General features: G+C 36.3%; 1 protein-coding gene across 16 annotated transcripts in view; it reads left to right on the top strand.

Moving 5' to 3' along the window:
- The window catches only part of OPHN1 (oligophrenin 1), a 665,513-nt gene that overhangs the window by 146,433 nt on the left and 495,152 nt on the right, over positions 1-23,928 (top strand). For all 16 annotated transcript variants that reach the window (XR_005061052.2, XR_005061051.2, XM_037017099.2 and 13 more), the window contains exons 4-5: positions 11,628-11,689; positions 16,995-17,066. Coding sequence is in view for 14 of the 16 variants with exons in the window: in XM_037017099.2 (XP_036872994.1) it covers positions 11,628-11,689; positions 16,995-17,066 (134 nt within the window). In the remaining 2 variants the exon portion in view is untranslated. The remainder of the gene's footprint in view (positions 1-11,627; positions 11,690-16,994; positions 17,067-23,928) is intronic.

Raw genomic sequence — 23,928 nt, 5'->3', positions numbered from 1 at the left:
TAACAAAACTTACCCAGGATAGTATATCTAGAAAGTTGCTTAAGAGTGATTTTAAATCAGTTTTTCTTGACTCTAAAGTTTATGCACTCAAAGAAACACAGTTATTTTGTTATATTTCCTTCCATTCCTTTTTTTTTTTACCTGAACATGATTTTCTATACAGTTGCAATCATATTTTATTTATGTTTTTTGTATTATTTTTTTCATATAACTTTTCACCATAGGCATTTTGCCATCTTAATAAAATTTTGTGTACTGCTCTTTTTTAATGGATATACTTAAATAATCCCCCAGTCACTGGGCATTTTCTTTGTTTTCAATTATTCATTATTATTAATTATGTTGAATGCCTACCTTTGAGCATAAAGTTTCCTACCCTTATATTCAGGATTATTTTTTAGGCATGGTTTTCAATCAAGTGCATTCACTGGCTAATCAAATACAAACCATTTTAAGCCTTTTGATCCATGTTGTCCACCTTCATTAGAAGTTTATAATCCTTTTGGAAGAAAGTGTATAATAGTGTTAGGAAATTTGACTTACTTGACCTTGCTGAAGCACAATTTTCTCATTAATAAAATGATAATGATAAAAAATTGTAAGACTTGAGACACATCTAGCGTAGTGCCTTTCTCTTTCCCTTTTCTTAACTTTTTGCTGTTTCTCCCTTGAAATTTTCTATGGGTAGTTAATTTTTGTTGGATTCTTCTTTTAATGCTCTGGGACTGCTAGACATTATTGAAGAATATTGCATTCAATTTCTAAGCCAACCTTTATGGTAATGGTGGGGAAAGGAATGCTGTTGTTGATGGTCGTGGTAGTGAAAATGGTGGTTCTGCAGGCCTATTTCCTTCCTTTTCTAGCCAGTTTTCTTAGTCACCATTCCTCTTACCAGAAGAGAGGCAAGAGTTCAACTTCTTCCTACCCTTTAATGACTATTCTCCCACTGCAGAAATTACTAAAATCAGGAGTGAAATAGGGATCAATTACCATCAACTTTACAGAAGCAACACTGACAAGCTATTCTATGTCAAAAAATTAGACAACACAGATGAAATCAACAAATTCCTAGAAAGATACAAACTACTGAAATTGATGAAATAGAACAGGTTACTGGACCTGTAACAAATAGAAAGGTTGAATTTGTAGTTGAAAAATTATCTCACAAAAAAATGACCATGTGTGGGTGGATTTATTGGTGAGTTCTACTAAATATTTAAATAATTAACACTGTCCTGTCACAGACTCTTACAAAAAATTAAAGAGGAGGGAACATGCCCAACTCATTCTTGTGAGACCAGCAATACACCCTGATGCCAAAACCAAAGACACCCGAAGTTTATATGTCAGAATATATATAGGTAAATTGCCAATAACCTCCAAATCAGTTTACACATTCATTGCAACAACTGTCAAAATCTCAGCTGGGATTTTTTTTCAGAAATTGTCAAGTCAAGTGATAATAAAATTCATATGGAAATTCAAAGAACCTAGAATAGTCAAACAATCCGGTAGGATTGTGTGTGTAGATGACTTGGAAATTGGCAGTTCCTCAAAACTTAATGATCCAACAATTTCATGCCAAGGTGTATACCCAGAAGAACTGAAAACATATATCCATACAAAAATTGTACACAAATGTTTATGACTGCGTTATTCATAATAGCTAATAAATGGAAATAGTACAAGTATCCATCAATTGATGAATGGTTAACCAAATGTGATATAGCTATACAATGGAACATTATGTGGCAATAAAAAGAAAGGAGGATTGATGCTCAGTACTACATGGAATAACCTTGAAAATATGCTAAGTGAAAGAAGTCACTCATAAAAGATGAGATATTATATGATTTCATTTATATGAAAAGTTCAGAGTACGCAAATCAGTATAGACAGGAAGTAGATTAGTGGTTACCTGAATGTAGGAGGAAGGTGTAAATGGATAGTGAGGCTAATGGGCTTGTGGTTTCTTTTGGAGGTGATGAAAATGATCTGGAACTATATAGTAGTGATGGTAGCACGACTTTGTGAATATACTAAAAACCACTGAGTTGTACATTTTAAAACAGTGTGTTTTATGATATGTAATTAATATCTCAATTTAAATAATGATGTAAACTTTTAGCAAAGGCTCACTTTGAAACATCCTTAATATTGTAGAATTTTGAATTTCTTTCCTCATGAATGAAGCTTGACTCATTTAAAAAGCCTAGTTGCTGGTAGTAGTAACTTCCCTAATCTCTGTTTGATAATCTTTTCAGATGGTCTTTAGAAACCTACTCTTTGGTAATCTCTTCCTGGAGAGGTGTGGGCATTGTGACACCAGCAAGACCTTAGCTCTGGCAGTAAGGCAGTAAGGTGTAAATGGATAGTGAGGCTAATGGGCTTGTGGTTTCTTTTGGAGGTGATGAAAATGATCTGGAACTATATAGTAGTGATGGTAGCACGACTTTGTGAATATACTAAAAACCACTGAGTTGTACATTTTAAAACAGTGTGTTTTATGATATGTAATTAATATCTCAATTTAAATAATGATGTAAACTTTTAGCAAAGGCTCACTTTGAAACATCCTTAATATTGTAGAATTTTGAATTTCTTTCCTCATGAATGAAGCTTGACTCATTTAAAAAGCCTAGTTGCTGGTAGTAGTAACTTCCCTAATCTCTGTTTGATAATCTTTTCAGATGGTCTTTAGAAACCTACTCTTTGGTAATCTCTTCCTGGAGAGGTGTGGGCATTGTGACACCAGCAAGACCTTAGCTCTGGCAGTAAGGCAGGTCTGAATTTGAAACCTAGCTCTACCATTTACTTCCTATGTGACCTTGAACAAGTTGCTTAGCCTGTATGAGCCTTAGTTTTCTCCCATTTAAATTAGGGTTAATTACATAAACCATGTAAAGTTATTGTGAGGATTAAGCCCTTAACCAAAGGGCTGACCAACTTATGTTTTAGGAAATTAATCTTTTCCTTTAAATATTCCAATATGGCATTTTTCACGTTTCCTTTAGAGGCAAACTTATCTTGCCTGGAAAAATGCCAGAATAACATAAAATCTCTCTGACTCCTTTTGTAGCATAAAGTATTTGGGGAGGTTAGTGAAAATTTACAAGATTTCAATGTGTTTAATTTGGATAACATTTGAGAATATACTTATGTTTCCGATGAGAAGTTGTGAACCTTAGAATTGTAGTTATTAGAATTTGAAGGGACACTAAAGACTATTTAGCTTAATTTGTCATTCTGTATCTGAATAAATTGAAATTCAGGGAGTAGAAGTCACTTGCTCACTCACCCTGGCAGAATTGGCATTAGAAGAACAGAAAGAAAGTTGGGATGAGAGAGAAGGGGTAAGGTTTATTGTCTACTGTTTATTGGCACTTTACATTTACCTTTTAATTTAGTCCTCACAACAACACTCTCATGTAGATATATGATTAGTGCCTATTTGACAAGTAAGGCAACTGAAGCTCAAAGGGGTTAAGCCACTTAATAAATGTCATACAGCAAGATGACAGAATGAAGCCCAAATCTAGCACACTCTCTCTTAAAAGTCATGCTTCCTTTATTTCTCCATGCTGTCACCTAAACTAGAATCTTCCTCATCTATTGTTTTAATGTCCTTTCTAACATACAGCATGCCTTTTTTTTTTCTTAAGGTATCATTGGTATATAATCTTATGAAGGTTCACATGAGCAACATTGTGGTTACAACATTTACCCATGTTATGAAGTACCCCCCACATACCCCCTTGTAGTCACTGTCCATCAGCATAATAAAATACAGCATGCCTTTTTTATCTGTAATTCCACAGAAGATCTTTAGGAACTTGGAAGATGAACAAAACTAAAATGCAGGGAGATGGATTTAGGCTTAATATTGAGGAAGGAATTTTTATTTTTTATTTTTATTTTTGTATCGTTAATCTACAATTACAGAAAGAACATTATGTTTACTAGGTTCCCCCCTTCACCAAGTCCCCCCCACATACCCCTTCACAGTCACTGTCCATCTGCGTAGTAAGATGCTGTAAAATCACTATGTGTCTTCTCTGTGTTGCACAGCCCTTCCTGTGCCACCCACGCACTATACATGCTAATTGTAATGCCCTCTTTCTTTTACCCCACCCTTATCTCTCCCTTCCCACCCATCGTCCCCAGTCCCTTTCCCTTTGGTAACTATTAGTCCATTCTTGGGTTCTGTTTTTCTGCTGCTGTTTTGTTCCTTCAGTTTTCCTTTGTTCTTATACTCCACATATGAGTGAAATCATTTGGTACTTGTCTTTCTCCGCCTGGCTTATTTCACTGAGCATAATATCCTCTAGCTCCATCCATGTTGTTGTGAATGGTAGGATCTGTTTTTTTCTTATGGCTGTGTAATATTCCATTGTGTATATGTACCACATCTTCTTTATCCATTCATCTAATGATGGACATTTAGGTTGCTTCCATATCTTGGCTATTGTAAATAGTGTAGCAATAAACACAGGGGTGCATCTGTCTTTTTCAAACTGGAGTGCTGCATTCTTAGGGTAAATTCCTAGAAGTGGAATTCCTGGGTCAAATGGTATTTCTATTTTGAGCATTCTGAGGAACCTCCATACTGCTTTCCATAATGGTTGAACTAATTTACATTCCCACCAGAAGTGTAGGAGGGTTCCCCTTTGTCCACACCCTCTCCAACATTTGTTGTTGTTTGTCTTTTGGATGATGGTGATCCTTACTGGTGTGAGGTGATATCTCATTGTGGTTTTAATTTGCATTTCTCTGATGATTAGTGATGTGGAGCATCTTTTCATGTGCCTGTTGGCCATCTGGATTTCTTCTTTAGAGAACTGTCTATTCAGCTCCTCTGCCCATTTTTTAATTGGATTATTTGCTTTTTGTTTGTTGAGACATGTGAGCTCTTTATATATTTTGGATGTCAATCCTTTATCAGATCTTTCATTTATGAATATATTCTCCCATACTGTAGGATACCTTTTTGTTCTATGGATGGTGTCCTTTGCTTTACAGAAGTTTTTTAGCTTGATTGCCTTTGTTTTCCTTGCCCAGGGAGATATGTTTATGAAGAAGTCACTCATGTTTATGTCCATGAGATTTTTGCCTATGTTTTTTTCTAAGAGTTTTATGGTTTCATGACTTACATTCAGGTCTTTGATCCATTTGGAGTTTACTTTTGTGTATGGGGATAGACAGTGATCCAGTTTCATTCTCTTCCATGTAGCTGTCCAGTTTTGCCAGCACCATCTGTTGAAGAGACTGTCCTTTTCCCATTGTATGTCCATGGCTCCTTTATCAAATACTAATTGGCCATATATGTTTGGGTTAATGTCTGGAGTCTCTAATCTGTTCCACTGGTCTGTGGCTCTGTTCTTGTGCCAGTACCAAATTGTCTTGATTTCTGTGGCTTTGTAGTAGAGCTTGAAGTTGGGGAGTGAGATCCCCCCCACTTTATTCTTACTTCTCAGGATTGCTTTGGCTATTCAGGGTCTTTGGCAGTTCCATATGAATTTTTGAACTATTTGTTCCAGTTCATTGAAGAATGCTGTTGGTAATTTGATAGGGATTGCATCAAGTCTATATATTGCTTTGGGCAGGTGGCCATTTTGACGATATTAATTCTTCCCAGCCAGGAGCATGGGATGAGTTTCCATTTGTTAGTGACCTCTTTAATTTCTCTTCAGTGTCTTATAGTTTTCAGGGTATAGGTCTTTCAGTTCCTTGGTTAGGTTTATTCCTAGGTATTTTATTCTTTTTGATGCAATTGTGAATGGAATTCTTTTCCTGATTTCTCTTTCTATTAGTTCTTTGTTAGTATATAGGAAAGCTACAGATTTCTGTGTGTTAATTTTGTATCCTGCAACTTTGCTGAATTCCAATATTAGTTCTAGTAGTTTTGCAGTGGAGTCTTTAGGGTTGTTTATGTACAATTTCATGTCATCTGCAAATAGTGACGGTTTGACTTCTTCTTTACCAATCTGGGTACCTTGTATTTCTTTGTTTTATCTGATTGCTGTGACTAGGACCTCCAGTACTACGTTGAATAACAGTGGGGAGAGTGGGCATCCCTGTCCTGTTCCCGATCTCAGAGGAAAAGCTTTCAGCTTCTTGTGTTCAGAATGATATTAGCTGTGGGTTTATCATATATGGCCTTTATTATGTTGAGGTACTTGCCCTCTGTGCCCATTTTGTTGAGAGTTTTTATCATGAACGGATGTTGAATTTTGTCAAATGCTTTTTCAGCATCTATGAAGATGATCGTGTGGTTTTTGTCTTTCTTTTTGTTGATGTGGTGGATGATGTTGATGGATTTTCGAATGTTGTACCATATGAGGAAGGAATTTTTTAACAGAGGCATCATGACAGTGACAAATGGCCTGCTTCAGGAGATAGGTCCTGTCACTTAGGGTGACTAACAGTACTGGGCAAACTGGAACTGAGGGATTTCATGGAATTTGGGGCTTTCAGTTTTATAACTATGATGGTTCTGGCCACACCAAGGCAAGTGGGTTGTCACTATTCTCACTAGAGGTGTGTGACCAGGGAATGGATGGCTGCTAATAGTAGATGGTGCCTGGGGTTTTAAGTATTGCATGAAGAATTTGATAAGACTACCTGAGTTTTCTCTGTTACTGGGGAACAAGGTGTTTCTTTTGTTTGTGTTTTCTGTCCTAATGTACAAATTCTGATAAAATTGGGTCAGAGGGCTGATGGTTGAATATAATAAGAAAAAGAGGGAACAAGAGTAGCTGGGTTTTACTGTTCTCTCTACTAGAGGGTAATTTTATTGTTACCATTTTGTTTTGTTCATTTTTGCTTTATTCAGTATAAGAACGTACTTTCAGGTAGTTAAGTTTTATTTTCTAACTCAAACTCTTGGTGTTGACCTCCACAATTATATTGTGTTGCACCAACAAGGCTTTCTGACCCTTTGCAGGAGACTCTGGGTTTAATTGGTATAGGGAGGTGTAGCACTGGTATTTAAGCTTCCCAGATGTGTAATGCATAGCCAGGATTGATCACTGCTTTAAATCCGAGAAAGAATAAAACTAGGATGTATTGAATGGCTAACATGTATGCTGGAAACTATACATGTATTATTTTATTTAAAATCATCAAACAACCCTGGGAGATAGGAATTATTATTTCTAGGGAAGGAAAGTGGGTTCCAGACAGTTTCAGTCAATTGCCAAAGTCGCAGACCTAGAAGTCAAATGTGCTTTTTACTCAACTACAGTGCTTCTAAAACCAAGAAAAAATGACACTTAATACTTCACAAAATCTGCCGGTAACCCATTATTTAATTCTATCACCATAACCACTGAAGTAACAATTACTAATATCCTCATTTTATAGATGAGAAATTGAAGCATGGAAGGCCTAAATGGAGAGAAATTTGTCTAGGTTGGTGAGTAGTGGAGCAGTAACATAACCTCATGTTCCAGGATCTTAGTGCTTTTCTTTACAGAGCACACCCATTGCCCCTCTCCTAATCTTTCTGCTTATCTACGAAATAAGAGAAGTCCTAGCTACTCCTAACGGTGGCTGTGAGGATTGAATGAAATATTAGCTCTGAAAGAACTTTTGGAAAACTACAAGCCAATATTTTGGATGAATACTGATGCAAAGTCTCATCAAAATAATACCAAAATGAATTCAGCAATATGTTAAAAGGGTCATACACCATGATTAAGGGGGATTCATCCCTGGGATGCAAGAATGGTTCAACATATGCAAATCAATAAATGCGATATATCATGTTAATAGAATGAAATCTAAAAGTCTTTTGATCATCTCAGTATTTGCAGAAAAAAGCATTTGATGGAATTCAACATTTGTTCATGATAAAAACGCTCAACAAGTTCAATATAGAAGGAATGTACCTCAATATAATAAAGGCCATATATGTCAAGCCCATAGCTAACATACTCCGTGGTGAAAGGCTGAAAGCTTTTCTTCTAAGATCAGGAACACAACAAGGATATCTACTCTCATCACTCCTACTTAATGTAGTACTAGAAGACCTAACCAGAGCAATCAGGGAAGGAAAAAAAAAAGACATCAGAATTGGAAAGGAAGAAGTAAAATTGGCTGTCTTTGCAGATGACATGATCTTATATATAGAAAATCATGAAAGCTTTGCCAAAAAACTGATCAACAAATTCAATAAAGTTGCAGGACACCAAATCAACATAAAATAATTGGTTGCATTTCTATATATTAGCAATGCATTATCTGTGAAAAGAAAGAACAAAGCTGGAGGCATCATACTACCTGATTTCCAATTGTATTACAAAGTTATAGTAATTAAAACAGTATGGTATTGGCAATAAGAACAAAAGACACATACATCAGTGGAACACAATAGATGGTCCAGAAAGAAACCTATGTCAGTAAATTTACAGAATATGAGCCAAGAATGTATAATGAGGAAGGGACAGCCTCTTTAGGGAATAGTTTCTGGAAAACTGCACAGCCGTATACAAAAGAATGAAACAGGACCACTATCTTGCACCGTATGCAAAAATTAACTCAAAATGGATTAAATCCTGAATGTACACCTAAATCCATAAAACTCCTAAAAGAAAACAAGTGATAAGCTCCTTGACATAGGTTTTGGTGATGATTTTCTAAATCTTACACTGAAAGTAAAAACAGCAAAAGCAAAAATGTAGAAGTGGGACTATATCAACCTAAAAAGTGTCTAAACGTCAAAGGAAAGCATCAGCAAAATAAAAAGTCAACCTACTGAATGGGAGATAATATTTGCAAATATATCTGAAAAAGAGTTGCTACCCAAATATATAAAGAATGCATACAGCTCAATAGCAAAAAAAGAAAGAAACCCAAACCTCAAAATCTGATTTGAAAATGGGCAGAAGATCTAAACAGACATTTTTCCAAAGACATACAAATGGCTAAAAGGTATTTGCAAAGATATCACTATCATCAAGGAAATGCAAATCAAAACCACCTCCCACATGTTAGAATGACTATTATCAAAAAGAGAAGAAATAACAAGTGCTGGAGAGAATGTTAAGAAAAGGGAACTTTCATGAACTGATGCAGGAATGTAAATTGGTGCAGCCAGTATGGAAAACAGTGTTGAGGTTTCTCAAAATATTGAAAATAGAGCTACCATATGATCCAGCAATTTCATTTCTGGGTGTTTATCTTAAGAAAACAAAATTACTAAATCAAAAAGATATGTATACTCTCATGTTCACTGCAGAACTATTTATAATGGATAAGATATGCAAACAACCTCAGTGTCCTTCAATAGATGAATGGATAAAGAAGATGTGATATATATATATTATATATATAATGCAATATTATTCAGGCATAAGAAAGAATGAAATCTTGCTACTTTTGACAACATGGGTGGATCTTGAGTGCATTATGCTAAGTGAAATATATCAGAGTAGGACAAATACCATATGCTCTTTCTTACATGTGGAATCTAAAAAATATAGTTCATAGATGCAGTGAACAAACTGTTTGTTAGAGAATGGGATAGAGGGTGGGAGAAATGGGTGAAGGTGGTCCAAAGGAAAAATGTTATCTGAAAAATAAAATGATCCCATTTACAATAACATCCAGAACAATAAAATACTTAGGAATAAATTTAGCCAAGGAAGTGAAAAATCTCTACACTGGAAACTGTAAGATATTGATGAAAGAAATTGAAGGAGATACAAATAAATGGAAAGATAGTCCGTGTTCATAGATTGGAAGAATTAATATTGTTAAGATGTCCATACTACCTAAAGCCAGCTATAGATTCAGTGTATCTCTATCTACTAAACATTCCAATGGCGATTTTTACAGTAATAGAAAAAACAATCCCAAAATTTGTATAGAGTCACAAAAAACCCCAAATAGCCAAAGCAATTTATGAAAGAAGAACAGAGGTGGAGGCATTACATTTCCTGATATCAAACTATACAATAAAGGTACAGTAATCAATTCCATATGGTACGGGCATAAAAGCAGACACATAGATCAATGGCCACCAGAACAGAGAGCCAATAGATAAACCCATGCATATATAGTCCACTGTTTGATAAGGAAGCCAAGAATACTCAATGGAGAAAAGACAATCTCTTCAAAAAATGGTTCTGGGAAATGTATATTCACATGTAAAAGAATGAAACTAGACAATTGTCTTACACCATTCATAAAAATTAACTTGAAATGAATTAAAGACATAAAGTAAGACCTGTAACCATAAAACTCCTCAAAGAAAACACAGAAAAGAAGCTTCTAGACATGGATTTTGGCAAGAAATTTTTGGGTATGACAGCTAAAGCACAAGCAGTAAAGTAAATCAATATGTAGGACTACATCAGACCAAAAATCTGCACAGCCAAAGAAACAATCAACAACAGAAAATATTTTTAAATTGTGTATCTCATAAGGGGTTAATCAAAATATGTAAAGAACTCATACAACTCATTAGCAAAAACAAAGAAAAACTCAAATAATCCATCTAAAAATGGGCAATGGACCTGAATAGATGCTTTTCCAAAGAAGATATTTGAATAGCCATCGGGTACATGAAAAGGTGCTCAACATCACTGATTATCAGGGAAATGCAAATCAAAACCACAATGAGGTATTACCTCCTGTTAGAATGGCTGTCATCTAAAAGACAAGAGATAATAAATACTGGTGATGATATGAACAAAAGGCTGTGCAATGTTGGTGGGAATGTAAATTGGTCCAGCCACTATGGAAAACAGTATGGAGTTTCCTCAAAAAGTTAAAAATGGAACTATCTTATGATCCAGCAATTACACTTTTGGCTTTATATGCAAAGGAAATGAAATCACCATGTTGAAGAGATATCTGCACCCCTATGTCCATTGTCTACAGTAGGGAAGACATGGAAACATAATTTTCCACTGACAGATGAATGGGTAAAAAATCAGTGGTGTGTACGCACACACACACACACACACACACACACACACACACACACACGGTGGAATATTATGCAGCCATTAAAAATTAGGATATCCTTCCATTTGCAACAACGTTGGTGGATATTGAGGGCATTATGTTAAGTGAAATAGGATAGACAGAGAAAGAGAAATACTATGATCTCACTTATGTGTGGAATCTAAGAAAAATAAAGTTATAGAGAAAGAAATTAGATTTGAGGTTACCAGAGGTGGGGGGTGGGGTAATGGGGTGAAGGTGGTCAGAAGGTACAAACGTCCACTTATAATTTAAGTAAGCACTGGGGATGTAATGTATACCATGATGACTATAGTTAGCACTGCTGTATGGTTTATTTCAAAATTGCTAAGAGAAAGTAGATCCCATACTTAAAGTTTTACAGTGTTATATGTCAATTATATCTCAAAACTGGAGGAAAAAAATCCTCTTGGGTAAAGGAATTGCCAAAAAATGGAAAAGATAAAGGAAGAAACTATTAAACAGGCACTAAACATATTTCTTCTGCTGGCTTTAGATTTGACACGTTCCATTAGTGCCCATGTTGCTTTGGGGCCCACACCTTCACTAGTCACTACCTCATGTTGCACAGATTTCTAACGACTTGCTTATCAAATCTGTGATTAATTTGGTTTTCATCTTTTATTCTATTCTTCCAGCTGAATCCTTCAAGGAATTTGCCGAATTGCTCAATGAAGTAGAAAACGAGAGGATGATGATGGTAGGTCATCAAACTGTGCCTTGAACTAAGATCATGACTGATATTGTGGATTTGGACTTAAAACTCTGTTCTTTTGGTATCTTATCTCATGGCTGTCTCCTACTATAAAGGCATTTAAGAAGTAAATCCAGTTGGTTTTTTTATCTCAAGCTCCCATCCTTAGAGTTCATCATTAGGTAGAGAAATGTTAGTGTAGAAATCCCATCTGTATTCATTGTAGTGAGAAAGGGTGTCAAAGTAGCCTGTTGATCATGTTGACAAACATTGTGGTCTTTGGTGTTTTTAAACAAATTATTCATTTTCATTTATCTGTTTCTCTGCTTCTAGAGAGAAGAAAATGGCTTTTATTTATATTTGACATATGATTTTTTAAATTTAAATCTATGAAAGCTTTTCTCCTTACATTTAAATTCTATTTTTTCTAAAGTAATATATTTACTTTTTTTTGAGCAGTTTTAGTTTTATAAAAAATTGAGTGGACAATACAGAGAGATTTCATATACCCCCTTTCTCCTGTCTTGAAAATTGTAGTGTAGTAAGTCTTGAAGTTGGGTATGAATGTTAGAACCAGTTTGTGAATATCCACAATATAAATTTATGGGATTTTGATTGGGATTGCATTGACTATATAAATCAAGTTGGGTGAAACTGACATCTTAAAAATATTGAGTCTCTGTATTCATGAACATGGGTCATCTCTAAATTTATTTAGATCTTGGATTTCTTTCATCAATTTTGTAGTTTCCTTTATATAGATTTTGTACATATTTTGTTAGACTTATTTCTAAGTAATCCGTTTTTTTGTGAACTCTATTTTAACAGTTTAAAAAATAACTTTTCATTACATGAGTATATACAAATGTCAAAATTCATCAAGCTTTACATCAAGATTTGTGTATTTTACGTATGTGCTTCAATATAAAGAATAAATAATTTAAAAAGAATCCCTAAGCTTTCTGAAAATCTAGAGACAATTTGATATTTTGTATTATATGACATCCAAGTACATTTAAATCAATCTAAATAAAATCTGCTATTCAATCAAAAAATATCTTTTAGTATGGCCTCTAGACCTGTGTCACCAGTGTTACCTGGGAAACTGTTAGAAATGCAGGTCCTCGGCCCCACCCTAGACCTATTTGGGACTTAAATGTGAAGGTATCTATGTGGGTCTATGTTTATTTTCTTTAGGGGTAAAAGGGTAAAGTAGGAACTTTGTAGAGGACAACAAAGAGGTCTACCTTCTCTTTCTTTCATAGGGTGACTTCCTATTGGCAGCTCAATTTTGTTAAACCCATTTATCCAATAGTAAGAGTTGTTTAATCTGCTATCACTCTTCCTTTTCAATGGTTTATGGTACTGGCTTCTCAGAATACTGCTACCATTTCATCTAGGCTCATAGAGAAGTAGGATTGAAGGCAGGGCTTGGAGATAGGGGGAAACAGAAACTTAGGTTCTAATAATGGCCATGCCACTAACTTGTTGATTTCAGACTAATTCAGATTTCTCTGAATCTCCCTTTCTTTATATGTAAAATGAAGAAAAAAATCCCCACCTCCCAAGATGGTTGGAAGAACTTTAAATTATATAATAAATATGGAAGTGTTTTATAAATTGCAAAAAACACTGATTATGCAAGTGTTGTTTCTAGTTAACTTTTGTTACCTCTAAGATTCTGTTTGTAGAAATTTGCCCTGGGACTCTTTTCTTAGTTTAAGAAATTTGCTTCTAAGGATAGAGGAGGGATGAATATGGGTAATTTTCCTGGAGTCTGGCAGATAATCCCCTAGCTAGCTAATCCACACTGTACAAATGTTTTCTTCTGCTTGAAGAGTTTGTGGACTACTGCCAGTGTTAATCTAAAAGGCATTCACCATCATTTCATTCAGATACCACTAGAAAGCTCAGCTGTATTTCTCTTCAGCTTTAGTTGTTTCTTGATCTCTTTTATTTACCCAATTTCAAAGGTCTAAAATCATGAAGTAGGATCCATCTTTTGATATGTTTTGTTTTCCCACCCTTATTGCCGGCTCTTTTCCACAGAACTGACTCATTTTCTTCTGTCTTTAATTATGTTGTGCCCTTTTGTCCCCACAGCTCTTCAATCATGTATTGAATGTTGGCTCCTCATTTCTCATTTAATTCCAGGAATGCTGTGAAAGTTAGGCTCAATGAGGGCCTTTCACTATATGCCAGGAATTAATTGCTTGACTGCACCTCTCCTGTTTCCTGGAACCCTGATAAAAGGACTCCTGTACCCCAATATGGATCATCTGGGAGATGTTAAATAGCCTTTTATCCTTTCTATAAGAAGAGGCCAAAAAAGCTTTACTAGAACAGGAAGGAAGTTCACAGCTCCAGCATGTGACAATTGCAGATGTCTAGTCATTCTCATGAGTGCATTTAAATGTGGGAGGAACTGTGGAGGGAAGAATTGAGGAGCATCCCTACTGTGATGTTCTTAAACAGTACCCTGGTGGAGGTTTTAGTACCTCAGAAGGTGGCCTTTAAAAAGTCTGGATAGCATACTTCCTATATGATTAAGATAGGAGGCTTACCTAGAGCATTTCTGACTCTGAGAGCAGCTCTCTTGGCAATGGCAATGTCTGTCTTTGAGGACTGCCAAGAATGACCTAATGAGGCCCATAATATTTCAAACAGTGTAACCTTAATGCATTCTTTTGGTAATTGATTAACCGTCAAAGATTCCTGAGCAATCCTGCAGTATTGGATTGAATACCATCTCTAATTTGCTATATATCCTATCTAGTGTTAATTTGGGCTTCATTCAATAGGAACCCTACTAGTTAAACTCACTAATGTGTTTCGAATGTCACTTTTCATGAGGTAGCAGGCAGGATCTTTTCTTCTAGAGATCTCACAAAATGATGCAGTGATCAGAAAAGGGAATAAAGGCCAAGTTTACTTAAAAGGTTATTTTTTTATAGTAGTTGCTACACTTCTAAGACGTTGAAGGGTAAAATAGAATGGGAAGGAGAAAAGAGCCAAGCTTCAGTATGACCTTTACCTATATCTTAAGCTCTATGTTCTGGCAGAAAGTAGTATAATAGCCAATGAATATTAAAGAGTGGAAAAGATTCAGAGTATATATTTGTGTTGTAGAAGACTGAGAGTAGTGTTCCAATGTGGTTAAGGGAAAACTGTGGACTTCAGTTTCAGTGAATCATGTACTATCTCCTAGACTGAGACAGGGCCAAATATGTAAAAAGTAATGGCCTTATGGACCCTGTGTGAGAAGTTGCTGACACAACTGCTTATGCAAGAAAATCCCCAGTGAAACATGAAATGTATCAACTGTGCCATCTTTGGGGTGTCTACATATGCAAGGGCTCAGCTGAATATCCATATAGGGGATTGACACATACTACTCTCCTTAGAAGGGGCATGCTCACTTCTCATTCCAAGGCAAACTTCCTCAATGTTGCCCAAGTAGTCAATTTTTGTGTGTTACCTTCATGAAGCTGGAAATATTTTTTTCTAATTTTCAATTGCTGCATAACAACCTATCCCCAAACTTAGTGGCTAAACTAAAACCATTTAATTTTATCATTGTGTTATGGGTCAGGAATTCAGGAAGAGGTCAGCTGGGTGGTTCTTCTGCTCTATTTGATGTGGACTGTCCAAAACAGCTTCTCTCACATATCTCGCATCTTGGTGGGATGGCTAGAAGGCTGGGCTCAGCTGGACTTTTGACCAGAATGTCTATATTTGACCTCTTCTCCTTGGTAGTCCCATGGTAGCCCAAATTCTTATATAGTGGCTTGGGGCTTCTAGGGGGAGTGTTTCAAAATAACTGGGTAGAAGTTGTTAGCCTTTCCGGATCTAGCCTGGAAAGTCACATAGTGCCACTTCTGCTATACACTGTGGGTTCAAAGCACTAACAAGCCCCTCATATTCAAAGTAGAGGGGACAGACATCTTACGTCTCAAAGGGAGGAATATCATGGAATTTGTGGTGGTGTTTTAAAATGTCTGCAGTTGTAAAGAAGAAAAATGGCTCCTTGTACTGGATCTATGACATCAATGGCTTATTTTGTCTCCAGGTAGGTACACAAAGTTGATAGCACATAAGTCACAATCCATGGAAGTGTAGAGCATGTTGGGCAAGAGAGACAGGCTGGTACTTTTAGCAGGTTAATTCCTGTTCAATCAAGTAGAGTCATTGCTGTCTTTATTTTTGACAGCAGGGCTGGTAGTAGAGCTTTGATTGGTTGAGAGTTTGCCTGTTTGGTTGAACCTTGAATCATATTTTGACACAAAACAGGAGGCCCAAAGTTTTGGCACAACCTGGCACTTATATACGAATGCCCCAACTTGCCATGCTTTTTGGTGGTAGTGTAAAAATTGCTTCTTAGTTGGAGAATACAGGGCTGCTCAAAACTGGTTTCAACCCTGTTTTCTATTTTTTTTATGAAGATACATCTTATCTTTCTGGCACTTCATGTCTCATCTAATAAGGAAGCCAGTCCCTCATTTCCCCATCTTGTAATAGATCAAAATCAATGCACTGGGTCCTAAAATCCAGCTGTCGGTTGAGTTCTCTAAGGTTCTCCTTTGAAGTGAAGCTAATTCACACCAATGAAGAACGAAATCCCTCTTGTTTCCTTGGACAGAAGTAATCTCCAAAAGGTTTATATGAAGACAAAGTTTTGTACATTTCTATCTGCCCACTGAGCAAGAGGTCCAGTTTACATGCAATGTTTTTGAATTCCAGAGTCATATCATACACTCATATTTTTAGTACCTGGACAGACTATTCTTACCAGCTTCTGAACATCTATAGTTAGGTAAGCCTGGACCAGTGTTTCTTGTGTTGCTGTAATATACTCCAAGCTGTGAAGGAAATGTCCTGCTTTTATAACATACCAGGGCAGGACTGGAAACAATTTATCCTCGGCTTTATCCTGATACTATTACTGCTAACTCATTTGCATCCCATGAAATGGTTTGCATTTGGTGCAATTGACCTTTTCACGTACTTTTCCATTCCCTTTCTTTTCTCTTTTTCACATATACTCCAGATATTTAATTAAAAACTCAGATCAGACTACGAATAAAGTTACAGAGAAATGTCTCTAATGATCCTTCTCTCATTCTCTCTCTGAATACTTGATTTGAAGAGATCAATATGAGAAAAAAAGACAGTAATAAGGACCAACAAACAAGCAAACTAGTTAACATTTTACAGGATGGTGTATTACAAGGAAATGCCCTATTAACAAGGAATCTTGAACTTGAACCTTTCTAATCTAAAAGTTGTGTGTTTTTTCTTTATTTTTCTCTAGGTACACAACGCTAGTGATCTGCTAATCAAACCCCTGGAAAATTTCCGGAAGGAGCAGATAGGCTTTACCAAGGTACACTTTCTCCACATATATGATATTTTTTATAATAGTTGAATAGTTGTTTTGGCTACCACTCTTCACTCTTCATGGGTGAGGAGGATTTGTCTCTATTAGAAAACTCGTCATCAAAAAGTGAGAAAATCTCGAACTGACTCCTGGCTATGAGTCTAACTAGCTCTGTAACTGTGGACAAGTCAATTCTCCTTTGGAGCTTCAGTTTCTCCATCTGGAAAATGAGAAGCTTGATAATAATAGCTATATTTAAAGGCTGCTTAGTATGTGATGAACACTGGGCTAGATACTTTGCATTTATTCTCTAATCACAGCAACCCTGTGAGGTTCTAGTATTAGGTCCATTTTACAAATGAAACAACTGAGGCTTTGACAAGATAAAGAACAAGAACAAAGCTATATAGTTAGTAAGTGACAGTAGCCAGGATTTAGATCTGAGATTGTTTTAACTTCAAATCCTATATTTTTTCCATGCTGTCTAGACCTTTCCTATCCAATATGGTAGCCAATAGTTGTATACATAAAATAGATTAACAACTCAGTTTCCCACTCATGCTAGTCATATTTCAAATGCTTAATTGCCACATGTGGCTAGTAGCTATTGTATTAGACAGAATAGATGTAAAATGTTTCTATCATTGTAGAAATTTCTGTTGGATAGCACTGTGCCAGATAGTCTGGGATTATTTCCAGATTGACCACCCATGGGTCTCTCTGATTCCCCAGTGTCTTACAAAGGAGTATGGATAATTGTTCAGTTTATTCTTTTCAGCTAGGTGTAGGCTTATTTTATAAGGCCCCATATGTATGCAACATGTAACCAAATAGTCTACCAGAATTAAATGAAGCATTTTGGCCAAGCATCTCACCCATTTCAGACTAAGAACACACCATCTACTTATTATCTGGAATATCATGACAAGCAGTTTGAATCAAGGATATGGCAGTAGCAAGGTCTAAGAAGAAAGAGGAGACCAGTGGATGTGCCCCCAGTGCTTAATATCATCAGTTAAGTTGGCATGGGCATTTTTTGAGTGACTGGCATTCAAGAAAAGTGAGGTCTCCAGATAGCACTGCAATTCTAGATTCCATTCAGGTCATCTCATATCTCATGAGCATATATACTTAACTGGAAAAGTATATAACTGAAGGAGAGATGAACGTTTGAAATAAAAAATGTGGTATGAAAATAATCTCTTAAGTGACATGATAATTGCTACATAGCATTGAATAAAGAAGATGAAGATGGGTAGATGTGAAAACCTCTGATTTACTTTCATTCCTGGATGAGAATAAGAAAATAGAACATAAGGATATGCTATAGTGGTCCTTTGAGGAAAAAAGATCATTTCTATTATATATTTCCTGTGTCCCAGACCTGGGCTGAGGAATTTACATACGCTGTTTTCCTTAATTCTTACAGCAAACCTGTGAGGTAGTATATATAATATCCATTATCGCACTGAAGAAACTGAGGCTCAGAAAGGTTAAATTTCTATCAGTCTTTTTTCCTACTTCTTTACCAGTGGAGGCAACCTACCTACCTACAAGGGAGGTGACCAACTGTCCATGTGAAAGTTGTTTTTAAGAAACTATCTAGAATTATCCGAGTAGTAAAATGTAGTAGAAAGAGCACTGAACTAAGGACTAGAAAATGTAGTTTCTACCAGTGTGGTATCAGTTTATTGCCTCTCAGTTCCAACACTCCTCAATACCTGTCCTATGAAAACTGACAAAATTCCTTTTAGCATTTCTCCTTTACAGTGAGCAAGATGTTAAACTTTCTCAGCAGAGCATTCTGGACAGATATTGCAAGAAGAAGGGGTTCTCTTGAAGTTGCTGGCTGTTGCATGGGTGGATCAGTAGAGTGGGAATGAGATGTCCAGTGAGATCTAACCCAGCCACACACAGAGAGTACATGTTCCCTCAATGACCTGGAAGCTTCCACCTGGCCTGGCAATAACCTTTATGCAGGTCTCTCAATATAGGTCTCTCTCTGAAGTACTCCCCACTCACGGTGCCCTCGGCTTCCCAATGCAGGCCTCCACTTAGTCCTCCTGCTGACTGGAGGTTTATAGAGAGCTGCTGCTCCTTGCTTCCTCTGCCAGTCCCATACAGCCTGCTTGCATCCTAGGAGGTTCCCACTGAGGCAGGCTGGTCCTGTGAAGCTTACCTGCAACCTACAGACATACCTCGGAGTACTGAGGGTTTAGTTCTAGACCACAGCAGGATTACAAATATTGCAATAAAGCAAGGCAAATGAATTTTTTGGTTTCCCAGTGCATGTAAAAGTTATGTTTACACCAAACTGTAGTTTTTTTAATGTGTAATAACAGTATATCTAAAAACACAATGTTCATACCTTAATTAAAAACGCTTTAGTGCTAAAAAATACTAATCATCATCTGAACTTTCAGCAAGGCATAATCTTTTTGCTAGTGGAGGCTTAATATTGGTGGCTGCTGACTAATCAGGGTGTGGTTGCTAAAGGCTGGGTTAACTGTGGCAACCTGTTAAAATAAGACAACAAATGAAGTTTACCACATTGATTAGCTCTCTTCATGAACGATTTCTCTGAGGTACGTGATGCTGTCTGATAGCGTTTTACTAACTGTAGATTTTCTTTCAAAATGGAAGTTGGTCTTCTCAGACCTTGCTGTTGCTTTATCAACTAAGTTTATGTAATATTCTAAATACTTTTTTTTCCAGATTGGCTAAAAGGTTATTTAAGAATTAGACTTTATGAGTTTGTGAAAATACATCCAGCTTTTTTATATTTTTTTCTATTATTTATTTATTACTATTATTATTTTTTATTTTATTATTTTTTATTATTTTATTTTGGTATCATTAATCTACAATTACATGAAGAATATTATGTTTACTAGACTCCCCCCTTCAGAAAGTCCCACCCACATACCCCTTCACAGTCTTTGTTCATCAGTGTAGTAAGATGCTGTAAAATCACTACTTCTCTCCTCTGTGTTGTAGAGCCCGCCCGGCACCCCCACCCCCCACATTATACATGCTAACTGTAATGCCCCCTTTCTTTTTTCCCCAACCTTTTTCCCTCCCTTTCCACCCATCCTCCCCAGTCCCTTTCCCTTTGGTAACTGTTAGTCCATTCGTGCGTTCTGTGATTCTGCTGCTGTTTTGTTGCTTCACTTTTTCGTTGTTCTTATACTCCACATATGAGTGAAATCATTTGGTACTTGTCTTTCTCCAGTTGGCTTATTTTAGTGAGAATAATACCCTCTAGCTCCATCCATGTTGTTGCAAATGGTAGGATTTGTTTTCTTCTTATGGCTGAATAATTTTCCATTGTGTATATGTACCACATCTTCTTTATCCATTCATCTACTGATGTACATTTAGGTTGCTTCCATATCTTGGCTATTATAAATAGTGTAGCAATAAACATAGGGGTGCATCTGTCTTTTTCAAACTGGAGTGCTGCATTCTTGGGGTAAATTCCTAGAAGTGGAATTCCTGGGTCAAATGGTATTTCTATTTTGAGAATTTTGAGGAACCTCCACACTGCTTTCCACAATGGTTGAACTAATTTACATTCCCACCAGCAGTGTAGGAGGGCTCCCCTTTCTCCACAACCTCGCCAACATTTGTTGTTGTTTGTCTTTTGGATGGGGGCGATCCTTACTGGTGTGAGGTAATATCTCATTGTGGTTTTAATTTACATTTCTCTGATGACAAGCGATGTGGAGCATCTTTTCATGTGTCTGTTGGCCATCTGAATTTCTTCTTTAGAGAACTTTCTATTCAGCTCTTCTGCCCATTTTTTAATTGGATTATTTGCTTTTTGTTTGTTGAGGTGTGTGAGCTCTTTATATATTTTGGAGGTCAACCCTTTATTGGATCTGTCATTTATGAATATATTCTCCCATACTGTAGGATACCTTTTTGTTCTATTGATGGTGTCCTTTGCTGTACAGAAGCTTTTCAGCTTGATATAGTCCCACTTGTTCATTTTTGCTTTTGTTTTCCTTGCCCAGGGAGATATGTTGATGAAGAAGTCACTCATGTTTATGTCCATGAGATTTTTGCCTATGTTTTTTTCTAGGAGTTTTATGGTTTCATGACTTACATTCTGCTCTTTGATCCATTTTGAATTTACTTTTGTGTATGGGGTTAGACAGTGATCCAGTTTCATTATCTTCCATGTAGCTGTCCAGTTTTGCCAGCACCATCTGTTGAAGAGACTATCATTTCCCCATTGTATGTCCATGGCTCCTTTATTGAATATTAATTGACCATATATGTTTGGGTTAATGTCTGGAGTCTCTAATCTGTTCCACTGGTCTGTGGCTCTGCTCTTGTGCCAGTACCAAATTGTCTTGATTACCATGGCTTTGTAGTAGAACTTGAAGTTGGGGAGTGAGATCCCCCACACTTTATTCTTCCTTCTCAGGGTTGCTTTGGCTATTCAGGGTCTTTGGTGTTTCCGTATGAATTTTTTAACTATTTGTTCCAGTTTGTTGAAGAATGTTTTTGGTAATTTGATGTGGATTGCATCAAATCTGTATATTGCTTTGGGCAGGATGACCATTTTGACTATATTGATTCTTCCTAGTCAAGAGCATGGGATGAGTTTCCATTTGTTAGTGTCCACTTTAATTTCTCTTAAGAGTGTCTTATAGTTTTCAGGGTATAGGTCTTTCACTTCTTTGGTTAGGTTGATTCCTAGGTATTTCATTCTTTTTGATGCAATTGTGAATGGAATTGTTTTCCTGATTTCTCTTTCTATTAGTTCAGTGTTAGTATATAGGAAAGCTACAGATTTCTGTGTGTTAATTTTGTATCCTGCAACTTTGCTGTATTCTAATACAAGTTCTAGTAGTTCTGGAGTGGAGTCTTTAGGGTTTTTATGTACAATATCAAGTCATCTGGAAATAGTGACAGTTTGACTTCTTCTTTACCAATCTGGATTCCTTGTATTTCTTTGTTTTGTCTAATTACCGTGGCTAGGACCTCCAGTACCACGGTGAATAACAGTGGGGAGAGTGGGCATCCCTGTCTTGTTCCCGATCTCAGAGGAAAAGCTTTCAGCCTCTCGCTGTTCAGTATGATGTTAGCTGTGGGTTTATCATATATGGCCTTTATTATGTTGAGGTACTTGCCCTGTATGCCCATTTTTTTGAGAGTTTTTATCATGAATGGATGTTGAATTTTGTCGAATACTTTTTCAGCATCTATGGAGATGATCATGTGGTTTTTGTCTTTCTTTTTGTTGATGTGGTGGATGATGTTGATGGATTTTCGAATGTTGTACCATCCTTGCATCCCTGGGATGAATCCCACTTGGTCGTGGTGTATTATCCTTTTGATATATTTTTGAATTCGGTTTGCTAATATTTTGTTGAGTATTTTTGCATCTACATTCATCAGGGATATTGGTCTGTAATTTTCTTTCATGGTGGGATCTTTGCCTGGTTTTGGTATTTGGGTGATCTTGGCTTGATAGAATGAGTTTGAGAGCATCCCCTCCTCTTCTATTTTTTATAAAACTTTAGTGAGAATGGGTATGATATCTTCTCTGTTTGTCTGATAAAATTCCAAGGTAAATCCATCTGGCAAGGGTTTTTTTTTTCTTGGGTAGTTTTTAGATTACTGCTTCAATTTCTTTGCTGGTAATTGGTTTGTTTAGATTTTGTGTTTCTTCCTTGGTCAGTCTTGGAAGGTTGTATTTTTCTAGGAAGTTGTCCATTTCTTCTAGGTTTTCTACCTTCTTAGCATATAGGTTTTCATAGTAGTGTCTGATAATTCTTCGTATTTCTGTTGGGTCCATCGTGATGTTTCCTTTCTCGTTTCTGATTGTGTTGATGTGTGTTGACTCTCTTTTTCTGTTAATAAGTCTTGCTAGAGGCTTATCTATTTTGTTTATTTTCCCAAAGAACCAGCTCTTGGGCTCCTTGATTTTTTCTATTGTTTTATTTTTCTCAATTTTGTTTATCTTTTCTCTGATCTTCATTATGTCCCTCCTTCTGCTGACTTTAGTATTCATTTGTTCTTCTTTTTCCAATTTGGTAATTGTGATGTTAGACTATTCATTTGGGTTTGTTTTTCCTTCTTAAATATGCCTGAATTGCTGTATACTTTCCTCTTAAGACTGCTTTCGCTGCGTCCCACAGAATTTGGAGCTTTGTGTTGTTGTTGTTATTTATTTCCATATATTGCTGGATCTCCATTTTAATTTGGTTGTTGATCCATTGACTATTTAGAAGCGTGTTGTTAAGCGTCCATGTGTTTCTGAGCCTTTTTGCTTTTTTTGTACAATTTATTTGTAGTTTTATACCTTTGTGGTCTGAAAAGTTGGTTGGTAGAATTTCAATCTTTTTGAATTTACTGAGTCTCCTTTTGTGGCCTAATTTTTGGTCTATTCTGGAGAATGTTCAATGTGCACTTGAGAAGAATATGTATCCTGTTGCTTTTGGGTATAGATTTCTATAGATGTCTATTGGGTCCATCTGTTCTCGTGTGTTGTTTAGTGCCTCTGTGTCCTTACTTATTTTCTGTCTGGTGGACCTGTCCTTTGGAGTGAGTGGTGTGTTGAAATCTCCCAAAATGAATGCATTGCATTCTATTTCCTCCTTTAGTTCTGTTCGTATTTGTTTCACGTATGCTGGTGCTCTTGTGTTGTGTACATATATATTTATAATAGTTATATCCTCTTGTTGGACTGAGTCGTTTATCATTATGTAGTGTCCTTCTTTATCTCTTGTTACTTTCTTTGTTTTGAAGTCTATTTTGTCTGATACTAGTACTGCAACACCTGCTTTTTTCTCTCTGTTCTTTGCATGAAATATCTTTTTCCATCCCTTGACTTTTAGTCTGTGCATGTCTTTGG

Source organism: Manis javanica, chromosome X (genome assembly GCF_040802235.1).
Source record: "Manis javanica isolate MJ-LG chromosome X, MJ_LKY, whole genome shotgun sequence".
In the NCBI taxonomy this organism is placed as follows: Eukaryota; Metazoa; Chordata; class Mammalia; order Pholidota; family Manidae; genus Manis; species Manis javanica.
Note: the sequence above shows the minus strand (reverse complement) of the source record. Positions and strands in the feature narration are given on the sequence as shown.